We start from the raw sequence: 21,720 nt of genomic DNA on the forward strand, positions 1-21,720 counted from the left end.
AGCACTAGAAACCCTAAGATACCCATGAATATTAACATTAAATAAAAATAATTTTACCAAGTATGGTGGCATACTTTTATAACCTCAACACTCGGGAGGCTGAAGCAGGAGAACCACAAATTTTAGGACATGAACAAAACAAAATTAAAAATGATGGAAGGAAGAGAACCAGGAGTTCAGAGCCATCTTCTACTTATTGAGTTCCAGGTCACCTTAGTTCCATGAGACCCTGTTTCAGAACAAAAGAATCCACAGCACTTAAGAGGTGGAATTAGGAGACTCAGAACCTCAAAGTCATCCTCAACAATGTAGCAAGTTTACACTGCAGCAAGTTTAAGACTAACCTAGGTTACAAAAACAAAAAAGAAAGCATAAAAACAAAAAAAAATAGTAAAAGAGCAACATAATGAAAGAAAAACCAACTATTTTAGTCTGTACTAAAGATTGAACTCAAGGCCTTGAGTACGCTAAACAAACACTTGACCACCAATCTTTATTTTTAGCCCTTCATTTAAAACATTGTCCACTGGCCTGGCAGCGGTGGTACACACCTGTAATTGCAGCACACCAGAGGCAGAGGTAGGTGGATTGTTTAGTTTGAAGCCAACGTGGTTTACAGAGTACAAGGCCACCCATAGCTACACAGAGAAACCTTCTTGGGGATGGTGGTGACTGCAAGGTAGATGCAGAGTAGTGGCAGTGTTTACCCACTAAACTTGAGGCCTTGAGCTCAATCTGGGGTAGCAGCTCACTCCAAAAATTGTTTTATAGTGGGTATGCTGGTTAGTTTTATGTCAATGTACCACAGGGTAGAGTGTTCAGAAAGCAGGGAGCCTTGCTTGTGAAAATACATCTATAACATTGGGGCGCATGCAGCCTATAGGGCATCTTCTTCATTAGTGATTGATGGGGGAGGGACCAGCACATTGTAGATGGTATCATCCCTGGGCTGGTGATCCTGGCTCTATAAGAAAGCAGACTGCAATTCTAATATCGAATAAAATTGCCTTTCAACCAAAAGTTATAAAAAAAAGGTAAGGAAGGATACTTCATACTCATCAAACGAGAAAAAAAATCTACCAAGATGAATTCTCAATTCTGAACATCTATGGTCCAAGTGTAAGAACACCCACATTCATAAAAGAAACCATTAAAGCTCAAAGCATATACTGCACCACACACAATAATAGTGGGAGACTTCAGCACCCCACTCTCATCAATCATGGAAGCAGAAACACCATGAAACAGAAGTTATGAACCAAATGAATTAAGCAGACATTTATAGGACATTTCATCCTAAAACAAAAGAGTATATCTTCTCAGCAACCTCATGGGATCTTCTCCAAAATTGAGCATATAATCAGTAACAAAACAGGCCCCAGCAGATAGAAGATTGAAATATTCCCATGCATTCTATCAGAACACCATGGAATAAGGCTGGTCTTCAATAACAACAAAAACAACAGAAAGCCCACATACACACAGAAACTGAACAATGTTATACTCAATGATAACTTGGTCAAGGAAGAAATAAGGAAATTAAAGACTTTTTAGAATGTAATGCAAATGAGGATACAACATACCAAAACTTATGGGACACAATAAAAGCAGTGCTAAGAGGGAAACTCATAGCTCTGAGTGCCTCCAAAAAGAAACCACAGAGAGTATATACTAGCAGCTTGATAGCATACCTGAAAGCTCTAGAACAAAAAGAATCAAATTCATCCAAGAGGAATAGAAGACAGGAAATAATCAAATTTATGGCTGAAATCAACCAAGCAGAAACAAAAAGAAACTATACAAAGAATCAACAAAACCAGGAGCTGGTTCTTTGAAAAAAAAAAAAAATCAACAAGATAGATAAACCCCTAGCCAGACTAAACAGAGGACACAGAGAGTATCTAAATTAACAAAATCAGACATGAAAAGGGAGACATAACAACAGAAACAGAGGAAATTAAAAAAAAAATCATCAGATCCTACTACAAAAACCTATACTGGGAGCTGGAGAGAGGTCCTGAGTTCAATTCTCAGCAACCACATGGTGGCTCACAACTATATGTAATGGGGTCTTGGCGCCCTCTTCTGGTGGCTCTGAAGACAGCGACAGCATATTTATATACATTAAACAAATCTTTAAAAAAAAAAAACCTGTACTCAACAAAACTGGAAAAATGTGGATGAAATGGACAATTTTCTAGACAGATACCAGTTACCAAAGTTAAATCAGGATCCGATAAACCATCTAAACAGTCTCATAACTCCTAAAGAAATAGAAGCAGTCATCAAAAGTCTCCCAACTAAAAAAAGCCCAGGATCAGATGGGCTTAGTGGAGAATTCTATCAGACCTTCACAGAAAACCTAGTACCAATACTCTTCAAACTATTTCACAAAATAGAAACAGAAGGAACACTACGCAATTGGTTCTATGAAGCCACAAGTACACTTATGCCTAAACCACACAAAGACCCAACAAAGAAAGAGAACATCAAATCAATCTCCCTTATGAACACTGATACAAAAATACTCAATAAAATTCTAGCAAAATGAATCCAAGAACACAACAAAACAATCATCCGTCATAATCAAGTTGGATTCATCTCAGGGATGTAGGGATGGTTCAATATATGGAAATCCATCAATGTAGTCCACTATATAAACAAACTCAAAGGAAAAAAAAACCACATGATCATCTCATTATATGCTGAGAAACCATTTGACAAAATTCAACACCCCAACACCCCTTCATGTTAAAAGTCTTGGAAAGATCAGAAATTCAAGGCCCATCCCTAAACGTAGTAAAAGCAATATACAGGAAATAGGTAGGCAACATCAAACTAAATGGAGAAAAACTTGGTGCAATCCCACTAGACAACCAAATCAGGGACTAGACAAGGCTGCCCACTCTTTCCCTACCTATTCAATATAGTACTCAAAGTCCTAGCCAGAGCAATAAAACAAACAAAAAAAAAAAAACAAAAAACAAAAAAAAAAAAAAAAAGAGGTCAAAGGAATACAAATTAGAAAGGAAGAAGTCAAAATATCACTATTTGCAGATGATATGATAGTATACTTAAGTGATGCCAAAAATTCTATCAGAGAACTCTTAAAGCTGATAAACAGCAAAGTGGCTGGATATAAAATTTACTTTAACAAATCAGTAGCCTTCCTCTACTCAAAAGATAAACAGGCTGAGAAAGAAATTAGGATATCGACATCCTTCACAATAGTCACAAAGAATATAATATATCTTGGTGTGACTCTAACCAAGCAAGTTAAAGATCTGTATGACAAAAACTTCAAGTCTCTGAAGAAAGAAACTAAAGATCTCAGAAGATAAAAAGATCTCCCATGCTCATGGACTGGCAGAAATAATATTATAATTCCAACTCAATTCTTTATAGAGTTGGAAAGAGCATTTTTCAGGTTCATTTGGAATAACAAAAAAACCAGGAGAGCAAAAAACTATTCTCAACAATAAAGGAACTTATAGGGGAAATCAACATCCCTGACCTCAAGCTGTATTATAGAGCAATTGTGATAAAAACTGTATGGTATTGGTACAGAGACAGGCAGGTAGATCAATGGAATAGAATTGAAGACCCAGAAAGGAACTCTCACACCTATGGTCACTTGATCTTTGCCAAAGGAGGGAAAACCATCCAATGGGGGAAAAAAGACAGCATTTTCAACAAATGGTACTGGTCCAACTGGCAGTCAGCATGTAGAAGAATGCAAACCTATCCATTCTTATCACCTTGTACAAAGCTCAAGTCCAAATGGAGCAAGCACCTCCAACATAAAACCCAATACACTGAAACTAATAGAAGAGAAAGTGGCGAAGAGCCTCAAACACATAGGCACAGGGGAAATTTTCCCAAACAGAACACTAATGGCTTATGCTCTAAGATCAAGAATCAACAAATGGGACCTCATGAAATTGTAACAACAGAGGCAAAGGACATTGTCAATAGGATAAAATGGCAACCAGAAGATTGGGAAAAGATTTTTACTAATTTTTACTAATCCTACATCCAATAGAGGGTTAATATCCAATATATTAGAACTCAAGATGTTAGACTCCAGAGAATCAAATAACCCTATTAAATGGGATACAGAGCTAAGCAAAGAATTTTCAACTGAGAAGTACTGAATGGCTGAGAAGCACCTAAAGAAATGTTAAAAGTCCTTAGTCACCAGGGAAATGCAAATCAAAAAGACCCTGAGATTCCACTTCACACCAATCAGAATGGCTAATATCAAAACCTTAGGTGACAGCAGAAGCTGGCAAGGACGTGGAGAAAGAGGAACACTTCTCCACTGTTGGTGGGGTTGTAAACTGATACAAACACTCAGGAAATCTGTCTGGTGGTTCCTCAGAAAACTGGACATAGTACTACTACCTGAGGACCCAGCTATACCACTCCTGGACATATATCCAAAAGATGTTCCAATATATATATATATATATATATATATATATATATATATATATATATATATATATATATATATATATATATATATAACAGAGACACATGATCCTCCATGTTCATAGCAGCTGGAAAGAACCCGGATGTCCTTCAACAGAGGAATGGATATAGAAAATGTGGTACATTTACACAATGTAGTACTACTCAGTTATTAAAAACAATGAGTTCATTAAATTCTTAGGCAAATGGATGGAACTAGAAAATAGCATTCTGAGTGAGGAACCCAAACGCACAAGAACACACATGGTATGCACTCACTGATAAAGTGGTTATTAGCCCAAAAGCTTGGATTACCCAAGATACAATCCACAGACCACATGAAGCTCAAGAAGTTAGAAGACCAAAGAGAGGATGTTTCAGCCCTTCTCAAAATGGGGAACAAAAATATCCACAGGAGGAAATAGAGACAAAATGGAGCAGAGATTGAAGGCAGCACCATAGGAGACTGTGGGGATCCATCTTATATACCTTCGCCATACCCAGGTAACAATACAGATGCCAAGAAGTGCTTGCTAACAGGTCCCTAATATAGCTGTCCTTGAGAGGCTCTGCCAGAACCTGAGAAATAAGAGTTGGATGCTCTCAACCAACCACTGGACTGGGAATGGGGTCCTCAATGGAGGAGTTAGAAAAAGGACTGAAGGAGCTCAAGGGGTTTGCAACCCCACAGGAAGAACAACAGTATCAATCAACCAAACTCCTCAGAGCTCCCAGAGACTAAACCACTTACCAAAGAATACACATGGTTCTAGCAAACATATGCAGCGGAGGATGGCCTTTATCAGGCATCAGTGAGAGGAGAGGCCCTTGGCCCTGTGAAGGCTCAATAAGCCAGTGTAGGGCAATGTTGGGGGTTGGGTGGGGGAACAATCTCACAGAGGCAGGGGTAGGGGAGATGTAATAGGGAGATACCAGAGGGGAAACAGGGAAAGACGATAACATTTGAAATGTAAGTAAATAAAATACCCAATAAAAAGAAAAAAAAGCAGGCTGCAAATAGGGAGAAAGCCACTTAGCAGCACTCCTCCATGTCCTCTCCATCAGCTCCTGCCTCAAGGTTCCTGCCCTGTTTGAGTTTCTGTCCTGTCTTCTGTGGATGGACTGTGATGTGGAAGTGTAAGCTAATGAATCATTGACTCTCCCCAAGTTGCTAGGATCATGATGTTTTAACACAGCAATAGTAACCCTGACTAAGACATTGGGAATATATAGCTCACACACACACACACACACACACACACACACACACACACACACAAATAATTAATTAAATTATTTTTTTTAATTCTTGCTACTCCCAGGGTGGACCCAGACTTACCAGTGTTAGCATCCCCTGGGAGTTTGTGAGAATTTCAAGTCCCCCCCCCACACACACCTACTTTCCGACCTGCTAGAGAGATGTCTCACCAGTAAGAGCACTTGCTGCTCAATCATACATCCTATGCCATTGTATATTAGAATATGTGATCTGTTTTTTTTATATTAATTTTACGGGGGATTACATGAATCTCAGAAGAGACTTTGAACTTTTAAACAAGTACAAGACTGTCATAGACTATGGGGACTTTTGAAGTTGGACTAAATGCATTTCTGCATTATGATATGGCTAAAGCATATGAGGGCCAGGGAGTGGGATGTGGTGGTTTGACTAGGAATGGGCCCACAGACTAGTGATTTATGCTTGGCCATTAGCGCGTGGCACTACTAGGAGGTCTGGCCTTGTTGGGGTAGGTGTGGCCCTGCTGGAGAAAGCAGGTTACTTTGGGAGCAGGCTTCCAGGTCTCCTATGATCAAGCTCTGACCATTTTGGCACACAGTCTCCTTCAGAAGCCTGCAGACTGAGATGTAGCACTCTCACCTTCATGCCACCAGCCTTCCCATCACACTGATAATGGATTAAACCTCTGAAACTGTAAGCCAGCCCCAATTAAATGTTTTCCTTTATACAAGTTGCCATGGTCATGGTGTCCCTTCACAGCAATAGAAGCCCTAAGACAGAAGTATAGCCAACCAATGTCCGTAACTCCAGCTCCAAGGGATCTCTCTTGACTCCTCTCTCTTGGTATCTGCAGAGAGCAACATATATGTATATATACTCTCACATAGACACACACATAAATAAAATAAAAATTATCAGTTGGTAAAATGTTTGCCTAGCATGCATGATGAAGCAATGCATAAATTGGGTGTGGTCTGCTGACTAGAAATTCAGAGTATGTTCCTGGCTCAGTCACTCAAACAATGGAATTACAAGAATGGACCACCAATCTTGGACTTACTGATAGTTATTGAAAGAAAAATTAAGTTTCTGAATTCAAGATGTTCACAGTTTAATGAAAAGGGCTGATTATGTAAAACATGCCAGTATCATGAGCTAAATTCATTACAACAGGGATCAGAGAAATGTTCAAGATTTAAAGAGTTGAAAATACCAGGAACATTGGTACACATTTGTAATCCCAACAATGTTGGCTATAAAGTGAGTTGAAATCAGCGTACATTTGAGACTCTAAAATCAACACAGAAAAAGGAGCAGAGACCCTCAGATAAATAGGGGCATGATGGTAGGGAAGAGGGAAAAGTTCCTCCAGCAAAGTGGAGACATTTGTAAAGTATAGAAGAAAGTTCAGGAAAGAATGATAACTCAGTATACCTGAAACAGAAAGAAGGCATAAGACTGGAGTTCAGAGCCTAGCACCCAAGTCAGACAGCCCACATAACTCCAGCTTTAAAGGAATTGAACCCCATCTTATGGCATCTGCAGTCAACCCTACACACATGTACAATTCCTCACACAGATTCACATACATAAATAAACTAAAAATAATTTTAAGACAAGGACATGGCTAAATATGTAGCTCAGTTGGTAGTGCTTGGTTAAGAGCACTTGGTGTTATTGTGGAGACACGGGTTCATTTTCCAGCATCTATGTGCTAGCTCACAACTGTCTAACTCTAGGTTCAGAATATCAAATGCCCTCTTTCAGCCTCTGTGGGCAGTGCATGCACATGTCACACATGCATATGTGCGGGCGAAATATACTTGTGCATAAAATAAGTATTTCCTTTTAGTGGTGTGTATGTATTTCTATGTGCATGTGAGTTAGGTGTGTGCATCAGGTGCTCACAGAGGTCAGAGGAGCAAGATTCCCTGTAGCAGGAGTTACAGGTGGCTGTCTGACATGGATGCCAGGAATTAAACTTGGTTTCTCTGCAGAAGTATACATCACTGAGATATCTCTTCAGCCTCCCAAACTGATAAATTTAAAAATACAAACTTTAAAAAGCCTTGGGGAATGGTGGGGGGGGGGGGCGCTGGTGAGATGTCTCAGTGGTTAAGAGCATTGACTGTTCTTCCAGAGGTCCTGAGTTCAATTCCCAGCAACCACATGGTGGCTCACAACCATCTGTAATGAGATCTGATGCCCTCTTGTGGTGTGTCTGAAAAAAATATATATATAATGAATCTTTAAAAAAAAAAAAAAAAAAAAAGCTTGAGCTGATACAAGTATGGTTGAAGCAGAATATAAAGGCCAGAGAAGCCCTTTGTATATTCTACAAAGTAGGTCAAAAGCCAGGGCTACAGAGAAACTCTGTCTCAAAAAAAAAAGTTTACTGAGGTAAAATTTATATAACACAAAAATCTACACTAATCATTTTAAAATATACAATTTGGTGTTGCTTCTTTTACAAAGTAAGCATTTTTCTTTTTAAAAAAGTTTTATTTTATGTGTTTTGTCTATATGTATGCATGTGCCCATGCACACACCTAGTTACCTCCAAAATCAGGAGGGTATTACGTCCTGTGGATCCAGAGTTATTGATGGCTAGGAACTGTCATGTGGATGAGCCCAGATACTCCGAATGAACAGATGCTTGAGTTCCTCACCCCTACCCCCCAAAGAAATCTGTTTTCTAAAAGGGATTTCTGGTTTCAGCTCAATAGAAACTTTATGAACATAATTCCACTGGTAGAAATTCTAGTTTAAAATCCCTTTTCTTTTGTGTTTGGCTTGGGAGTACACAACTGTAATTCAGCATTTAAGATGAAAGCATGATGATCAGGAGTTCAAGGTCATCCTCGGCTCCTCCTCAAAGATTCTGAGGCTGGCCTAGCCTAGTTTCAGGAACTCCCAGTCTCGAAGGAAGCAACAACAAAGAACCCCCACCTTTTATTTAAAAGATTAAGTGGAGCCAGTGACATGGCTCATTGGTAAAAGTGCTGATCACCAAGCCCATGGCCTGAGTTTAAACCCTGGGTCCCATGTGGGAGGAGGGAACCTATGCTAGCAATTTATCTTTAGGCTTCCTCACATATGCAGTGGCACTTGATTACCCTCTCCATACAAACAAACAAAATTCAAGAGACCAGAGAGATAGCTCAGATCTTCCAGAGCATCCTTCAGTTACTACCAGTCAGCTTATAATAGCCTGTAATTTCAGCTCCACAAGCACCTACACATAAATGGCATATGCATGCATGCACACACAAATAAAAATAACACATAAGATGGTTTTGCCAGTTAAGAACAACTGAGTGTCCTGGAATAATAGCAAACAGACACCTGTCATTCTAGTACTGGAGAGTCTGTGGCAGGAGGACCTAAAACTCAAGGCAAGCAAAACTTTGTCCTGTGATTCTGTCACCCCAAAGGAGTTTAAGGCCAGCCTGAAATAGCCACCAAAAAAAAAAAGTGTCTCAAGTAAAAGAAGTAAGTCATTACTGTGGACATTCAGACAGTATGAATATATAGGGCAAAATCTGAAAGCATTTCCCTTACCAACATTACAAAATGCCTAGAGACACAGCTTACTTGATAGCAAATAAATGATACATCAGATAATTTGTACTGCAAACTGGGAATCAAACAAAGGCCGCATATCTCCCAAAGGATTCATATGAAAGACACTGTAATGGGGTGTCTGAACTTAAAGACCTAGTCCAATACCACAACAGAATAAAAGTGGACAGAACAAGCCTTGTGTATTTAACTAATCTGCTATTAAGAAATTCAGCAATCAATCTGTGCTATTAATTGGAATTGTCCAGAATTACTCTGTGGTAAAGCTGAACAACCCAAGAATACATGTCTTGACAGCCCCTCCTTCCCCCAAGAAGGCCCTATACCTTCTGACCTGTGAGCCCTGAGCTATTTTTAAGGATCTGTGTTCAACCACACCAGTAGTAGCTCCATCAAACCATGATTTCTGAATGTCAGTGTCTTAGACCTGCCAACAGCTAGTAAGGACAATGTATACATATGTCAGCTTACCATTTTTGCACAGCATCCAGGACTGATTCCTAGTTCCCACATGGCAGGTCACAACTGTCCTCAACTACAGTTCTAGGGACTCTACGCCCTCTTTGGGCCTCCATGAAGGCAGTGAGGACACATGCATGCAGCAAACACTCAAAAACATAGAAAAGCTATGTTAAATTTTTGGCCCAGCAAAAAGGCTGCTCACTAGATTATATCTTTGATAATTGTATATTTTTATTTTCTTCTTTGCCAACTTCCCTAATTGAATGCTTTTGTTTGCTATTTTCTCAATGTTGTTTTCAAATAGCCCAGGCTAGTCTCCAACTCACTTAGTAGCCAAGGATGACCTTGAATTCCTGAACCTCTTTCACTACTGTGTTTTGAATACAGGCATGTCCACCATACCAGGCACAGCTTAGTTTTTAATCTTATGAAATAATTCAAATACTCAGATATGTACAGAAATTAGTTTATTTATTAACTCAATGGCTGCAATGTTTAACTGGTATTTCAAAAATATACTCATAGGTTTTGTGTATAAAAGGAAGTTCAGAATGCACAGGAAATAGCATTAGAATGAATGGATTTCTACTTTAAATACAGTAGTTAACTGTGTAAACCTAGGGCTGCTCTTCCTTATAAAATTAGAGGGCATAAATAATTATTACTAGTTTTTTAAAGCTCTATGAGTATATGGTTCTAAGTCACATTCAAATGTTCAAAAACACGGTGCTAAGATCCATCTTTTCGGACTCCTAAACATCAAGCTTTAAAAAAAAAAAGCTGGTTATCCCAGCTCACACCTGACACCTGTAACCTCAGCTCTTGGAAGGCAATGGATTGTCATGAGGTTGAGGCCAGAATGGGCTATAGGGGGGGAAATGCTTCAAACAAAACGGTACGAAAAATAAACAGAAATGAATACAAATACTGTGCTTTCTACACCTCAAAGACTGTCTGTCTATTCCACAAATGGGAGGTGGGGGAGGGTGTCTTAGTTTGCTCATTAGTGATTCGTGTTCGTCAAACACAGAATGTAGGTGAGCACGCTTTACATATTCTGGACGCTTGAACAACGGGCATGAAACTGGCATCATCTCACTCATAATTTTCCCATTCCTGGGCTAACATGATAGCCATTACGCACGTCCGAGGGAGCTACACATGGTCGACAGAAGCTTGCATTATTATACCCCCAGGTAGCAAAACGAGCTCCTCAGACCAACACCCTAAGCGGTCCAAGCTCCAGGAGTGTCACAACTTGTAGCTGCACATTCTCCGGCTGCTGGAAGCCAGCTGGTCACCTACTCCAGCCTGCGTTTGGATTCGAAACCCTAGAATACAAGAAGTTGCAGCTCCCGCTTTTGTGAAGCCAACTTCCTCCCAACCGCGGAATCCAAGTCACGCCCAGCACAGATCCCTGGGAAGGGGCGCGCGGATCGGACCCTCTCTAGCCCCAAGTTGAAAAAGTCCCTGCCGCTGGCAGGCGCCGCCTCACCTCCTTCTTTCTTTGGGCAGAGGCCGAAGGAACCTTGGAAATGAGCAGCAGTGCGACCGCTGCGGACGCGCACACACACCAGAGACACCTCGGCGAGGCCATGTTCACTCCTCTCTCTCTCGGCAGCCGGGCGAAACTTTCTTCCAGCCAGCAAGGTCCGAGGGTGGGGCGTGAGAACGGGCGAACCGAGCCCTTGCGGCTCCCCATTGGCTCGGCTCAGCCCTGCCGCGCGACCCCTCACATTACGTCACGCGCAGCAGACGCCCGCTTTAAAAAAACAGTTCTTTTCCGATTGGTTCCCGGGAGCCAATAAGAAAAGGATAATCTGGAGGTTTTTTATTGGTCCGCTGAAAAGGCTGCACCGCCCCTTGCGTGCGTGGAACGATAACGCGCCCAGAGAAGTTTCAGTACACATGCGCAGGTCCAAAATGTTGCTTGGTAATTTTTTGTTTGAGGCACAAAATGGCATGTACATTTAAAAACGGAATCATCCTCCAGAAAGCATTCCTTTAGAATTGTTTGAACGTGGAGCCGGCCTAAGTAACACAAGTCTAATCCACTCATTTGGAATGTGAAAGCAAGAGCGCCAATTGTTCAAGGTCATCTTTGACTCCATTGTCAGGATCCCAGGCCACCTGATCAATGTAAGATTGTTTCGTGAGTTCTCACAACGAAAATCAGCATTTGGGAGGTGGAAGTGGAGGCAGGACGATTAGTTCAGGAATTCAAGGAACCTTCAGAGTTACAGTGTAGTCTGGGCTCTTACACGTGGTCTTCAGCAGAAGCTTATTATACCCTCTGGTTAGCAAAACGAATTCCTCAGTCCTAAACACAATGCTGAAAACGCCCCCAAAACATTCAAACATCTTACATCAAAAGTGTTTTTTTTTTTTTAAATCTACTTCTTTAGTGTAATATTCTTGAAGAGGGGCTGGAGAAATTTCTCAACGGTTGACAACATTTAACTACTTTTGGAAACGACTCTCCCAGCACCCGCATAATGGGTAATAATCTAGTTCCAAAGAATCATCTGATGCCCTCGTCTGACCTTCACAGAGACCAGGCACACACCCAGTGCACATACATGCAGTCAACACCACACAAACACACACATACACATTCTTTTTTTCACGTGCTTACTATTCTTGAAAATGACTCAAGTACTGTTCCCAGACTGGAACTCCTCATCAAGTTGCTTTGGTCATGATGTTTCAAGATGGTAACAGTAACCATTTAACTGTCATTTGTAAATACATGGGTTAAATCCTTAATATTTCCTCAGTGTATACACACACACTATAAACTGGGCTTATTTATTTTGCAGTGCAGATCAATGAGTAAAGGATCCCACCCAAGCTGGGCAAGCATTTTACCAAAGCCCAAGGTGCATTTCTTTTGGATGTATGGTACATATTATGTGATTGCTTTTTTAGGTCCTGCTGGAAAGCTAAAATCCTACAGAATTATAATTTCACTATTAGAAAAGTTAAGGAGATGGGTGTTGGAAACGAAAGAAACTGCTTTAAAAGGGGGCTGGAGAGATGGCTCAGAGGTGAAGAGTATTGGCTGCTCTTCCAGAGGTCCTGAGTTCAATTTCTGGCAATTACATAGTGGATCACAACTGTATGTGATCTGATGCCCTCTTCTGGCCTTCAGGCATACATGCAGGCAGAATGCAGTATAAATAATAAATAAATAAATCTTAAAAAGAAAAAAGTAAGTGGTCTCAACATAAAGAGATATAAATTGAGATGAGGGTGGCGGTGCATGACTGTAATTCCAGTAGTCAAGAGACAGAAGCAGGAGGATGTCAGGATTTAATACCAGTCTATGCTACCTACATAGGGAGTTCCTCCCTGAGCTACAAGGGACCTTGTCTCAAACAAAACAAAAAGACAGAAGAGACCATGTTGCAGTAAATATTAAAATAGAAATCTGGCTTATCTCTTTATCAGCCCCACAAGGTCTCACTCCTAGGGCACTGATTAAAATGGAGCCACACGGACGGACTCCATCACTTGCTACACGAGTTACACTCTGCCTGCCCTGGTGCTTCTGCCCCGGCATATTTCTTTACCCCATCGCCCAACACAAACATGAATCTAAGGCCCAATAGCTTTTCATACAGGTCTATATATTCAATTCTCAATCCACAAACCCTCTAAACAATAAGATTTCATCCAATAGACTCGTGGAGTGTGTAACTCATGGGACAAGTGACAGAGTCCTTTCGCGAGGCTCCATTTTAAGCAGTGCCCTTGGAGTGAGACCGTGGGGGGCCAATAGAGAGATAAACCAGATTTCTACTTTTTTTTATTAAACGACTTTATTTTGCAAAACAAAGATAAATGTAAAGATTTTAAACATTTTTTGCTTAAAATTATACATTTTTGTCAGTACTGTTTTTTCAGACATTAAAATAAATTTTACATAAAACCATGTGAATATGTTTTTTAGTCAGTACTTGATTTTTTTCAAGGGAGATTTCTACTTTAATATTTACTGCAACAAGACCAGAAGAGAGAGACAGACAGAGAGACAGACACACACACACACACACACACTCACACACACACACAGAGGGAGAGAGAGACTGAGAGAGAGAAAGTGTGTGCAATAGCCACACGTGGTGGAATATGCCTGTAATCCCAGAATCTGGCAGCCTAAATCGGGAAAATCACAACTTTGAGGCCCACTTAGGTTACATGGTGAGTCTCTCTTTGAAAGAAGAGGGAAAAATGCATGTGAATATGTGAATATAGGATATGAAAAAATTAAGCTGGGCCTCATAGGTCAGTTTAAATCCTGATTCTTGGGATGCTAATGCAGGAGGATTGCAAATTCAACTCCTGTCTGTACTTTAGAGTAAGTTAACAGCCAATATGGGCAAATTGGTGTGAGCTTATCTCAAAATTTAAAAAGAAAAAAATTAAAATAGTTAAATTAGAGGTATGGCAGCTCATACCTATAATCCCAACACTTGGGAAATGGAAGCTGGTAGCTTACTATAAGACCCAGGCCAGGCTTGGTTACATAGTAAATTCCAAGCCAGCCTAGACTACAGAATGAAATCTTGTCTCCAAGAAACAAACACAAAAGTAAACAGACTAGCATACCAAATAAGCATGGTTGTTTGAGTATCTTTGACTTATGCTCATTGAGGTTGCTTTAGGCATATGAACTAGAGTGGTCATGTAGACACAGTACAGTACAGAATCACCAATGGATACAAAACATAGTTTGACGCAGAACAGGAGAGTCATAATGCATTGTTCACGAGTTACTTTTTTTTCCACACATCCTTCCTTTTCCCACGGGATACTTTTTTTAACTACAAAGGGAAAGCAGTGCCTTTTAAGTGTAGAAATCTGGTATTCAGTGCTTTGATTAAGTTCATACTATTACTGAGTGGGACATGCTAAGGCCCTATACCTTCTGATAGGGTGCTCTAAGAAGCAGAGTTTGATTTGTACATCATTTCTCTAATCATGACATTACAGAAGCTAAGGCAAAGTAATTGTAAATTCCAGGCCAGTCTGGGTTACATAGAGTTCTAGTCAGTCTAGGTTACATTGGGAAACCTGTCTTACAGTTTCTTTCTTTTTTTTTTTTTTTTGTTTTGGTTTTTTCACAGTTTCTTAAGAAGATGCATTTGTATATAATATTCTTGCCAGTTGTACATAAACTGAATGGAGTCCCTAGAAAACAAAAAACAAAGACAAAACAACAACAACAACAACAAAAACCCCAATTAATCTCCCAGCATTTGGGAGGTAAAGGCAGGAATATCTCTGGGAGTTCAAAGCCAGCTTGGTCGACAAAGAGAGTTCCTGGACATCCAAGACTAAATTGAGAGACCATATCTAAACTCCCCCCACTAAAAAAATTACAAAAAAAGACGAAAAGTTAAACCAATTGATATAGGTTATAGGAGACAGAAAATGAAAAATTTGAAGGGACTGTAATTGGAAACAAGACGCTAGATCCAAACCTCTGGAGTTTTAGCACCATCTTGAAGCTGATGCCTTATGTAAGTAAGGTCAGTGTCTCGGCTCTCCTTTGTACCTTCCAAAGAGTTATCTCCCTGTTTAGAAAACACTATTCTGTGGTAGCCAGCCATGAAGGTTTAAACTACATTTCCCAAAGGCCTCTATTTTCCTCCCAGGAAGTAGGTCAATTCTTATAGGTCAATTCCCAAATCTCGCGATATCTCGCGAAATCTCATTAGGACTCACCGCTGAAAGCCATTTTGTTTTTCAGGACTCCTTGCAAGGGTACCTGGGGTGAATTTGCACCAAGGCAGCAGCTGTAGTCACCGCAGTTCCATCTTCGTCTCCGCGATGTTGCCCTTGGCCAAAAACGCACTAAGCCGTCTCCAAGGTGAGCAGATAATGTGGGCGAGCCCTTTACAACACCCGGGAACCTGTCCTCGTGCTCTCGTGCCCTCTTCCTCTGCCCCAAATCTTGCAGTTTTAATTCTAGGTGCACGGTTCTCTGAGTGGTCTCCAGTGACTGGGAAGATAGCCATGGCCTTGTGCTCCTAGCCTAGTTGTGGATTTTCATTCTTCAGAGACCCATGATTTCCAGGAAGAACGCTTTGGCGGATACCTTGCTCATTTAGCGGTGTTCTAAATTTTAGCTTTGGGAGTGTTTACACATAGAATTGATCTCCTGTGGTGGTAGCGGTGGTAGGTAACTAAATCTGTCTCACCTGGATTCATAGCAAGGGGAAAACCCTAAACCTGGCAGCTTTGAAGAAGTCATCTGTAGATTATTAACGGAATAATAACTATCATGAAAACAATCACGGTCATTTTTTTCCTGCTTAAAAGTTAGATAAATACGTAGAAATTTGAGACTAGCATTATATATGGAGAATACACTAGACTGGAAAGAAAAAAATTCATTTTCGTAATTGCTTTTCTGTGAAGGTGACCTTCCGTAATGTGAATAAAGGTGACCTTATATACAAATACCTTTAGCTTGCTTCTCTAGCCATGGACTTATTTTTATTTTAAAAATATGTTAGGAGTATCACATATTGTGCTCCAAGAACTGAAGTACTTTAGGAATAATTGAAAAAAAATAGGAGCCCAATTGGTGCCACAAGCTGTGTTTATTCTTTCACTTGGACAAAATATTCAGCTTGTTTTTGTAAAACAGGTTAGTAAATAATGCTGATTTCATAAGATCATTAACCAATCTCTGGTCACTAAATTTTTTGTTCTGTTTTTGTTACAGAGGAGAGACTTAAGGAAATTCATTTGGTAAATCAGAGTGTTGAAACAAGAAGTTTTTTTTAAAGATTTATTTAAGTGAGTACACTGTAGCTGTCTTCAGACACAACTGAAGAGGACATCAGATCCCATTATAGATGGTTGTGAGCCACCATGTGGTTGCTGGGAATTGAACTCAGGACCTCTGGAAGAGCAGTCAGTGCTCTTAACCGCTGAGCCATCTCTCCAGCCCCACAACATTTGTTGTTAATCTCAATTTCTTTGACATTTAAATGATTTACGGACTTTAAAAATACTGTAGGAAACCGTTTTTTTGCTTTTTTTTTAAATAGAAGATTTATTTATTTTATGTATGAGTACACTCAGACACACCAGAAGAGGACATCAGATCCCATTACAGATGGTTGCGAGCCACCATGTAGTTGCTGGAAATTGAACTCACGACCTCTGGAAGTGCAGTCAGTGCTCTTAACCATCTCTAGCTCTTGTTTTTTGAGGCAGTTTTTTTTTTTTTTTTTTTTTTTTTTTTTTTTTTTTTTTGTGTAGCCTGGCTGTCCTGGAACTTGCTCTGGAGACTAGGCAAAAGGTTATTTTTTAAAAGTTTATTTTGTTGTGTTTCTATTCCTCAGTGTGGAATACCCACAGTAACTTTTTAAGTGTTCTGTAGCAGAATACATTATGGAATGTTTATGAATTTGCTTATTCTGTATGTGGCTGTCTTCTGAGGGAGGGTCTCAGGTACACTAGGTTGGCCTTCCAATTTAATTTGTAGCCAAGGATGTCTTCAACTCCTGATCCTTTGCCTCCGTTTCCCAAATGCTGGGATTACAAGTACGTATCACCTTTATAGACCTAATTGTGTTTGTTTCTGCAGTGTTAAGTCTAGGTAATGTTAGGCAAGCACTATACCAGTCGAGCTATGTTTCCCTGGGTGTGGCTGGTTAAAGGTGAAAATGAAAGGGTAAGTAAGGCAGCTAAAGAGCTGATATAATGGTGAAATAATTATTAGAATTTTACCACATAGAGACCATTGTTTTTGTTTTGGAGAGTTTAAATTTGAACCCAAAACTCTGCCACTGAACCCAGGCTCTTCCCAGTCTCAAACTATTATATTTTTAAGTATTAGTGAGTGAACAACATTTTATTTTGTTTTTATTTTTGAAATGGTCTTACTCTGAAGCCCAGCCTGGCATCAAAATTGAGTATAGTTTTTTGATCTTAGCCTCCCAAGTATAGAGTGTACAGGTGTAAACCGCCGCACCTTAATTCAACATTGCTTTTTTCTCAGTATCTGTAAGCACCTTTAAAGCCCTTTGAAACAATAAGGAAGTGATGTCTAGATCTAAAGTGAAAAAGTAATAGCTTTTCTTGGTATTACTTCTTTCTAGTTTTATTCCTCACTAAACTGCCTGTATACTTGTTCTTCATCCTGTCTTGATTGGCTTTCTGGTACAGTAGATTCATCTATGTCAGTTTTAACTCCATTTTCTACATCTGTATGAACAAATCCTACTTGCTTAAATGCTCAGTTAGTTCTACTTGTATGACAGTGATTCCTGTCTTCATGTGTAATACTTCTAGGCCAGAAATTACCTGATGATAAAATCTCTATCTTATACATTTTTTCTACTCTTATTTTTTTGAGGCAGGGTCTCATGCACCCCAGGCTGACTCTTGATCCTTCTGCTTCTGCCTTCCAATTGCTTAGATTACAAATATGCTTGACTGCTTACATTTTATTGTATAATCAAAAAACTTATTCATTGCCAGTTATTTTAAAATACTGCTTACCATAGATTGGGGTCATAATTTTAAGGTGATAAGCATTTGATTTTTATTTTTGTTGTGAAATTTTTCAGGAATCCAGAAAAAATGAGAATTGTGTGAAGAATTTTCACCATTATGTGTCAACATTTTATTCCATTTTTAAATCACGTTTCTGTCTATGTCACTTTATCATATTTTATGTATATGAGTACACTGTAGTTGTCTTCAAACACACACCGTAAGAGTGCATCAGATCCCATTACAGATGCTTGTGAGCCACCATGTGGTTGCTGAGAATTAAACTCAGGACCTCTGAAAAAGCAGTCAGTGCTCTTAACCCCTAAGCCATCTCTCTAGTCCTCATATTTTTTCATTTGAGATAGAGTCTTTTATTTTTAAAGATTTTATGTATATGAGTACACTATAGCTGTCTTCAGACACACCAGAAGAGGGCATCAGACCCCATTATAGATGGTTGTGAGCCACCATGTGGTTGCTGGGAATTGAACTCAGGTCCTATGGAAGAGCAGTCGGTGCTCTTGACCTCTGAGCCATCTCTCTAGCCCTGAGATAGAGTCTTTCACTTTATCTCAGGCTAGTCTAGAATTCACTGTATAGCTCAATTTGGTCTTGCACTTGTGCGTGGCAATTCTCCTATCTCAGTTTCCCAAGTGCTGAGCTTTTGAGTGTGAGCCTGGCAGTTTGTCTTATTTTCAGAGCATTTGAGAAGTTGCTTATTTATTTGTCAGTCTGTCTGTCCGTGGTCTCTCCCGACCCCCACGTTTTTTTTTTTTTTCTGGTTTGGTTTTTTAGAGACCGGGTTTCTGTGTGTAGCCCTGTCTGTCTTAGAATTGGCTTGTAACCAGGCTGATCTTCAACTCAGAAATCCACCTGCCTCTGCCTATCAAGTGCTTAGACTAAAGGCCTGCACCTCTACTACCCGACCACTTGTTCTTGTGGTTAACAATTAGTTGAATTATAGTAGTCTGTAGAGTACATTACCTTTGATTTCCTGGTTGGCAGTTGTGTTTTTATTTTGATAACTAATTCATATACTTCTGTGTTCTTTTCTAAGTTCGAAGCATTCAGCAAGTGGTGGCAAGGCAGAACCATCAGAAGAGGGCACCTAGTTTCCATGACAAATATGGAAATGCTATATTAGCAGGTGGAGCCATCTTCTGCATTTCTACATGGACATATGTAAGTACTATTAGTTGTTTCCTTTGCAGTGATAGGGATTGGATTCAGGGTTTCATACATGGTGGTATATGTCTGCAAGTGTGAGGTTAGCCTGGGCTATATAATGTCCATAGTGAGAGCTTACCTCTAAAACAGTCAGAGTAATTTCTACATCAGTTCATTGCAGTAGAGAGATTCTGACCCATCATATTTGCATATGACATAAACTAGTAGAAGATTGCTGTCATAGGTTATAAAGTACATGATTAAAATTGACAGGGTCCTGGGTTCAACAATTCACAGCAACAGCAACAACATTGCCATGGTATCTTTATTATTAAAACATCTATAGATATGCTGGTCAGGTTTTTTTGTCGTATAATTTCTGGATTTTTATATTTTCCTAGATATACTTCATTTACAGGATTTCCTTCTAAAATTTTGTAATCACAGCTGAGGCACAAGCCAGTGTGGTTGGAGATACACACCTGCAATGCCAGCACTTGGGAGGCTGAGGCAGACTGAGAGAATAAGAAGATCAGCTAGAACTATAGCAAGCTGAGGTCTGCTAGGCTACAGAGCAGATTTTTTGTCTCAAAACCCCAAAACCCAAATGTAATTTTTTGATAGCTATACCTTGTTTGCCATATTTTAGGGTTCTATATCTGTTTCTTTACAACCTCTTTTAAATTATTTTCTGGTTAAAAGTGGTAATTTTGAAATTTTAACAAATATATTTCTGGGTAAGGAGTACAGATTTCTATGTGAGGTAGCACACACCTGTAATCCCAACAGTAGAGATACAGGAAGATCAAGAGTTCAGGGATGTCATAGCTACATAACAAATCTAAGGTCACATGTAACCAAACCTGTCTCAATAAAGCAAAAGGGACAATTCAATTCTTGCCTGAAATTAAATATACTATAAATTTTAGTGCTGAGGATTGAACCCAGGATCTTCTGTATCTAAGCATATTCATGCACCTTTAATAATCTGTGCCTCTCCCTTCACGTCAGATACTAAAATAAATTAATTCGGGTTTTGCTTGACAGAGGCAATATTTCAGAGGAAGAGAAAAAAATGTAAAATAGATTTTATTTAAAAACAATTTCAAAATTAATTTCCTCAGTCTTCTAGCCATATTCCATGTACTTTTTTGGGTTAGGGGAAGTTGGAGACAGACTTTCTCTGTGTAGTCTGTGCTGTCCTGGAACTCATACTGTAGGTCAGGGTGACCTCTAACTCAGAGAATTGCCTGCCTCTGCCTCCTGAATGTTAGGATTAAATGTGTGTGCCATCACCACCAGACATTCCAACACTTAACAGCCAGAAGTGGCCAGTGACTCCTATATTGGGCAGTACAGATTTAGAACATTTCCTTAAACTTAGAACAGACAGCAATTTGTTTGACTGCTATGTAAAGCACTATCCCTGGTGACTTGCTGTTTATTGTTAAACTAAGGAGCAGAATTTTTTTTTGTAATTTTGAAGACATAGTTTCTAAGTTGAGAATGAACTATGGTTTAAATATGTATAACTGACAGCCTTTTAATTCTTGCAGACAGCCACACAAATTGGAATAGAATGGAACCTGTCCCCTGTTGGCAGAGTCACCCCAAAGGAATGGAGAGATCAGTAGTCATGCCAGCTGGTACAATAATCAAGGAATTGTTTCAAAACCAACTCATAAGTGAATGCCAAGTCAAAGAATCATGTACTCATTAAATATGACAGATTGAAAAAAATAAAGTACCTTTGAAACCTTCAGTCTAGGTTTTGTTTTCTTCCTTTGTAAATGAAACCAAGCTTGATAACTTCTCATTTATTTAAGCTGTATTGTCTCTTAAAATGGCTTTTTTCTCCTATGAAGTGGTATGAAGGAAATCTATGATCAAGAAGGCACCTTTAGAGTAAGCTGAAATTCCAGCTAGTGAATAAAAAACCCACAGAGTTGTTTTAGAAGAGCACTTGGTCAAGAGTTTGGCCATATAGATTATGCTTAGTGCTCTCTACCTCATGGTTCTATTGGAATTGTCATTAACCCCTTTCTGCTTAGAGACTAGACTGTCCCCAAACCAAAGGGAATGATGATTCTGTATGAGCTAGGTTTGCTAAAGACTACCTCCTTACCCTGTGTGGCATAGTCATCTTGATTAGGTGGTAGATTTGCAGCATGATCCTTAATCCTTAGGATCTGTCATATGCTTCTGAGTTACTTAACTATTGATGTAAAAATTAAAGTGATAAACTTTTGATACTCATTGACCTCTCCTGTTGGTTTTTT

General features: G+C 39.5%; 2 protein-coding genes across 2 annotated transcripts in view; one reads left to right on the top strand and one right to left on the bottom strand.

The window, feature by feature from the left end:
- Nucleotides 1-11,407, bottom strand: part of MAGT1 (magnesium transporter 1) — a 42,062-nt gene extending 30,655 nt beyond the window's left edge. The window contains exon 1 of the mRNA XM_080910612.1: nt 11,253-11,407. Within this exon, the coding sequence (XP_080766738.1) occupies nt 11,253-11,354 (102 nt within the window). The 5' untranslated portion in view covers nt 11,355-11,407. The remainder of the gene's footprint in view (nt 1-11,252) is intronic.
- A 4,076-nt stretch (nt 11,408-15,483) lies between these two features.
- On the top strand, nt 15,484-21,203 carry COX7B (cytochrome c oxidase subunit 7B). Its single transcript, XM_080909556.1, has 3 exons — nt 15,484-15,632; nt 19,332-19,456; nt 20,998-21,203. Exons 1-3 carry the CDS (start codon nt 15,593-15,595, stop codon nt 21,073-21,075), a joined length of 243 nt encoding a protein of 80 aa, XP_080765682.1. The 5' UTR covers nt 15,484-15,592; the 3' UTR covers nt 21,076-21,203.
- The last annotated feature ends 517 nt before the right edge of the window (nt 21,204-21,720 follow it).

Source organism: Micromys minutus, assembly GCF_963924665.1.
Source record: "Micromys minutus genome assembly, chromosome: X".
NCBI classification, from domain to species: Eukaryota; Metazoa; Chordata; class Mammalia; order Rodentia; family Muridae; genus Micromys; species Micromys minutus.

Excerpts from the sequence above, each read along its gene's own strand:
- COX7B (XM_080909556.1), top strand. The coding sequence starts at position 15,593 with ATGTTGCCCTTGGCCAAAAACGCACTAAGCCGTCTCCAAG. Across the intron at positions 15,633-19,331 it reads CGCACTAAGCCGTCTCCAAG|TTCGAAGCATTCAGCAAGTG; the intron begins GTGAGCAGATAA and ends TTCTTTTCTAAG. Across the intron at positions 19,457-20,997 it reads GCATTTCTACATGGACATAT|ACAGCCACACAAATTGGAAT; the intron begins GTAAGTACTATT and ends TAATTCTTGCAG.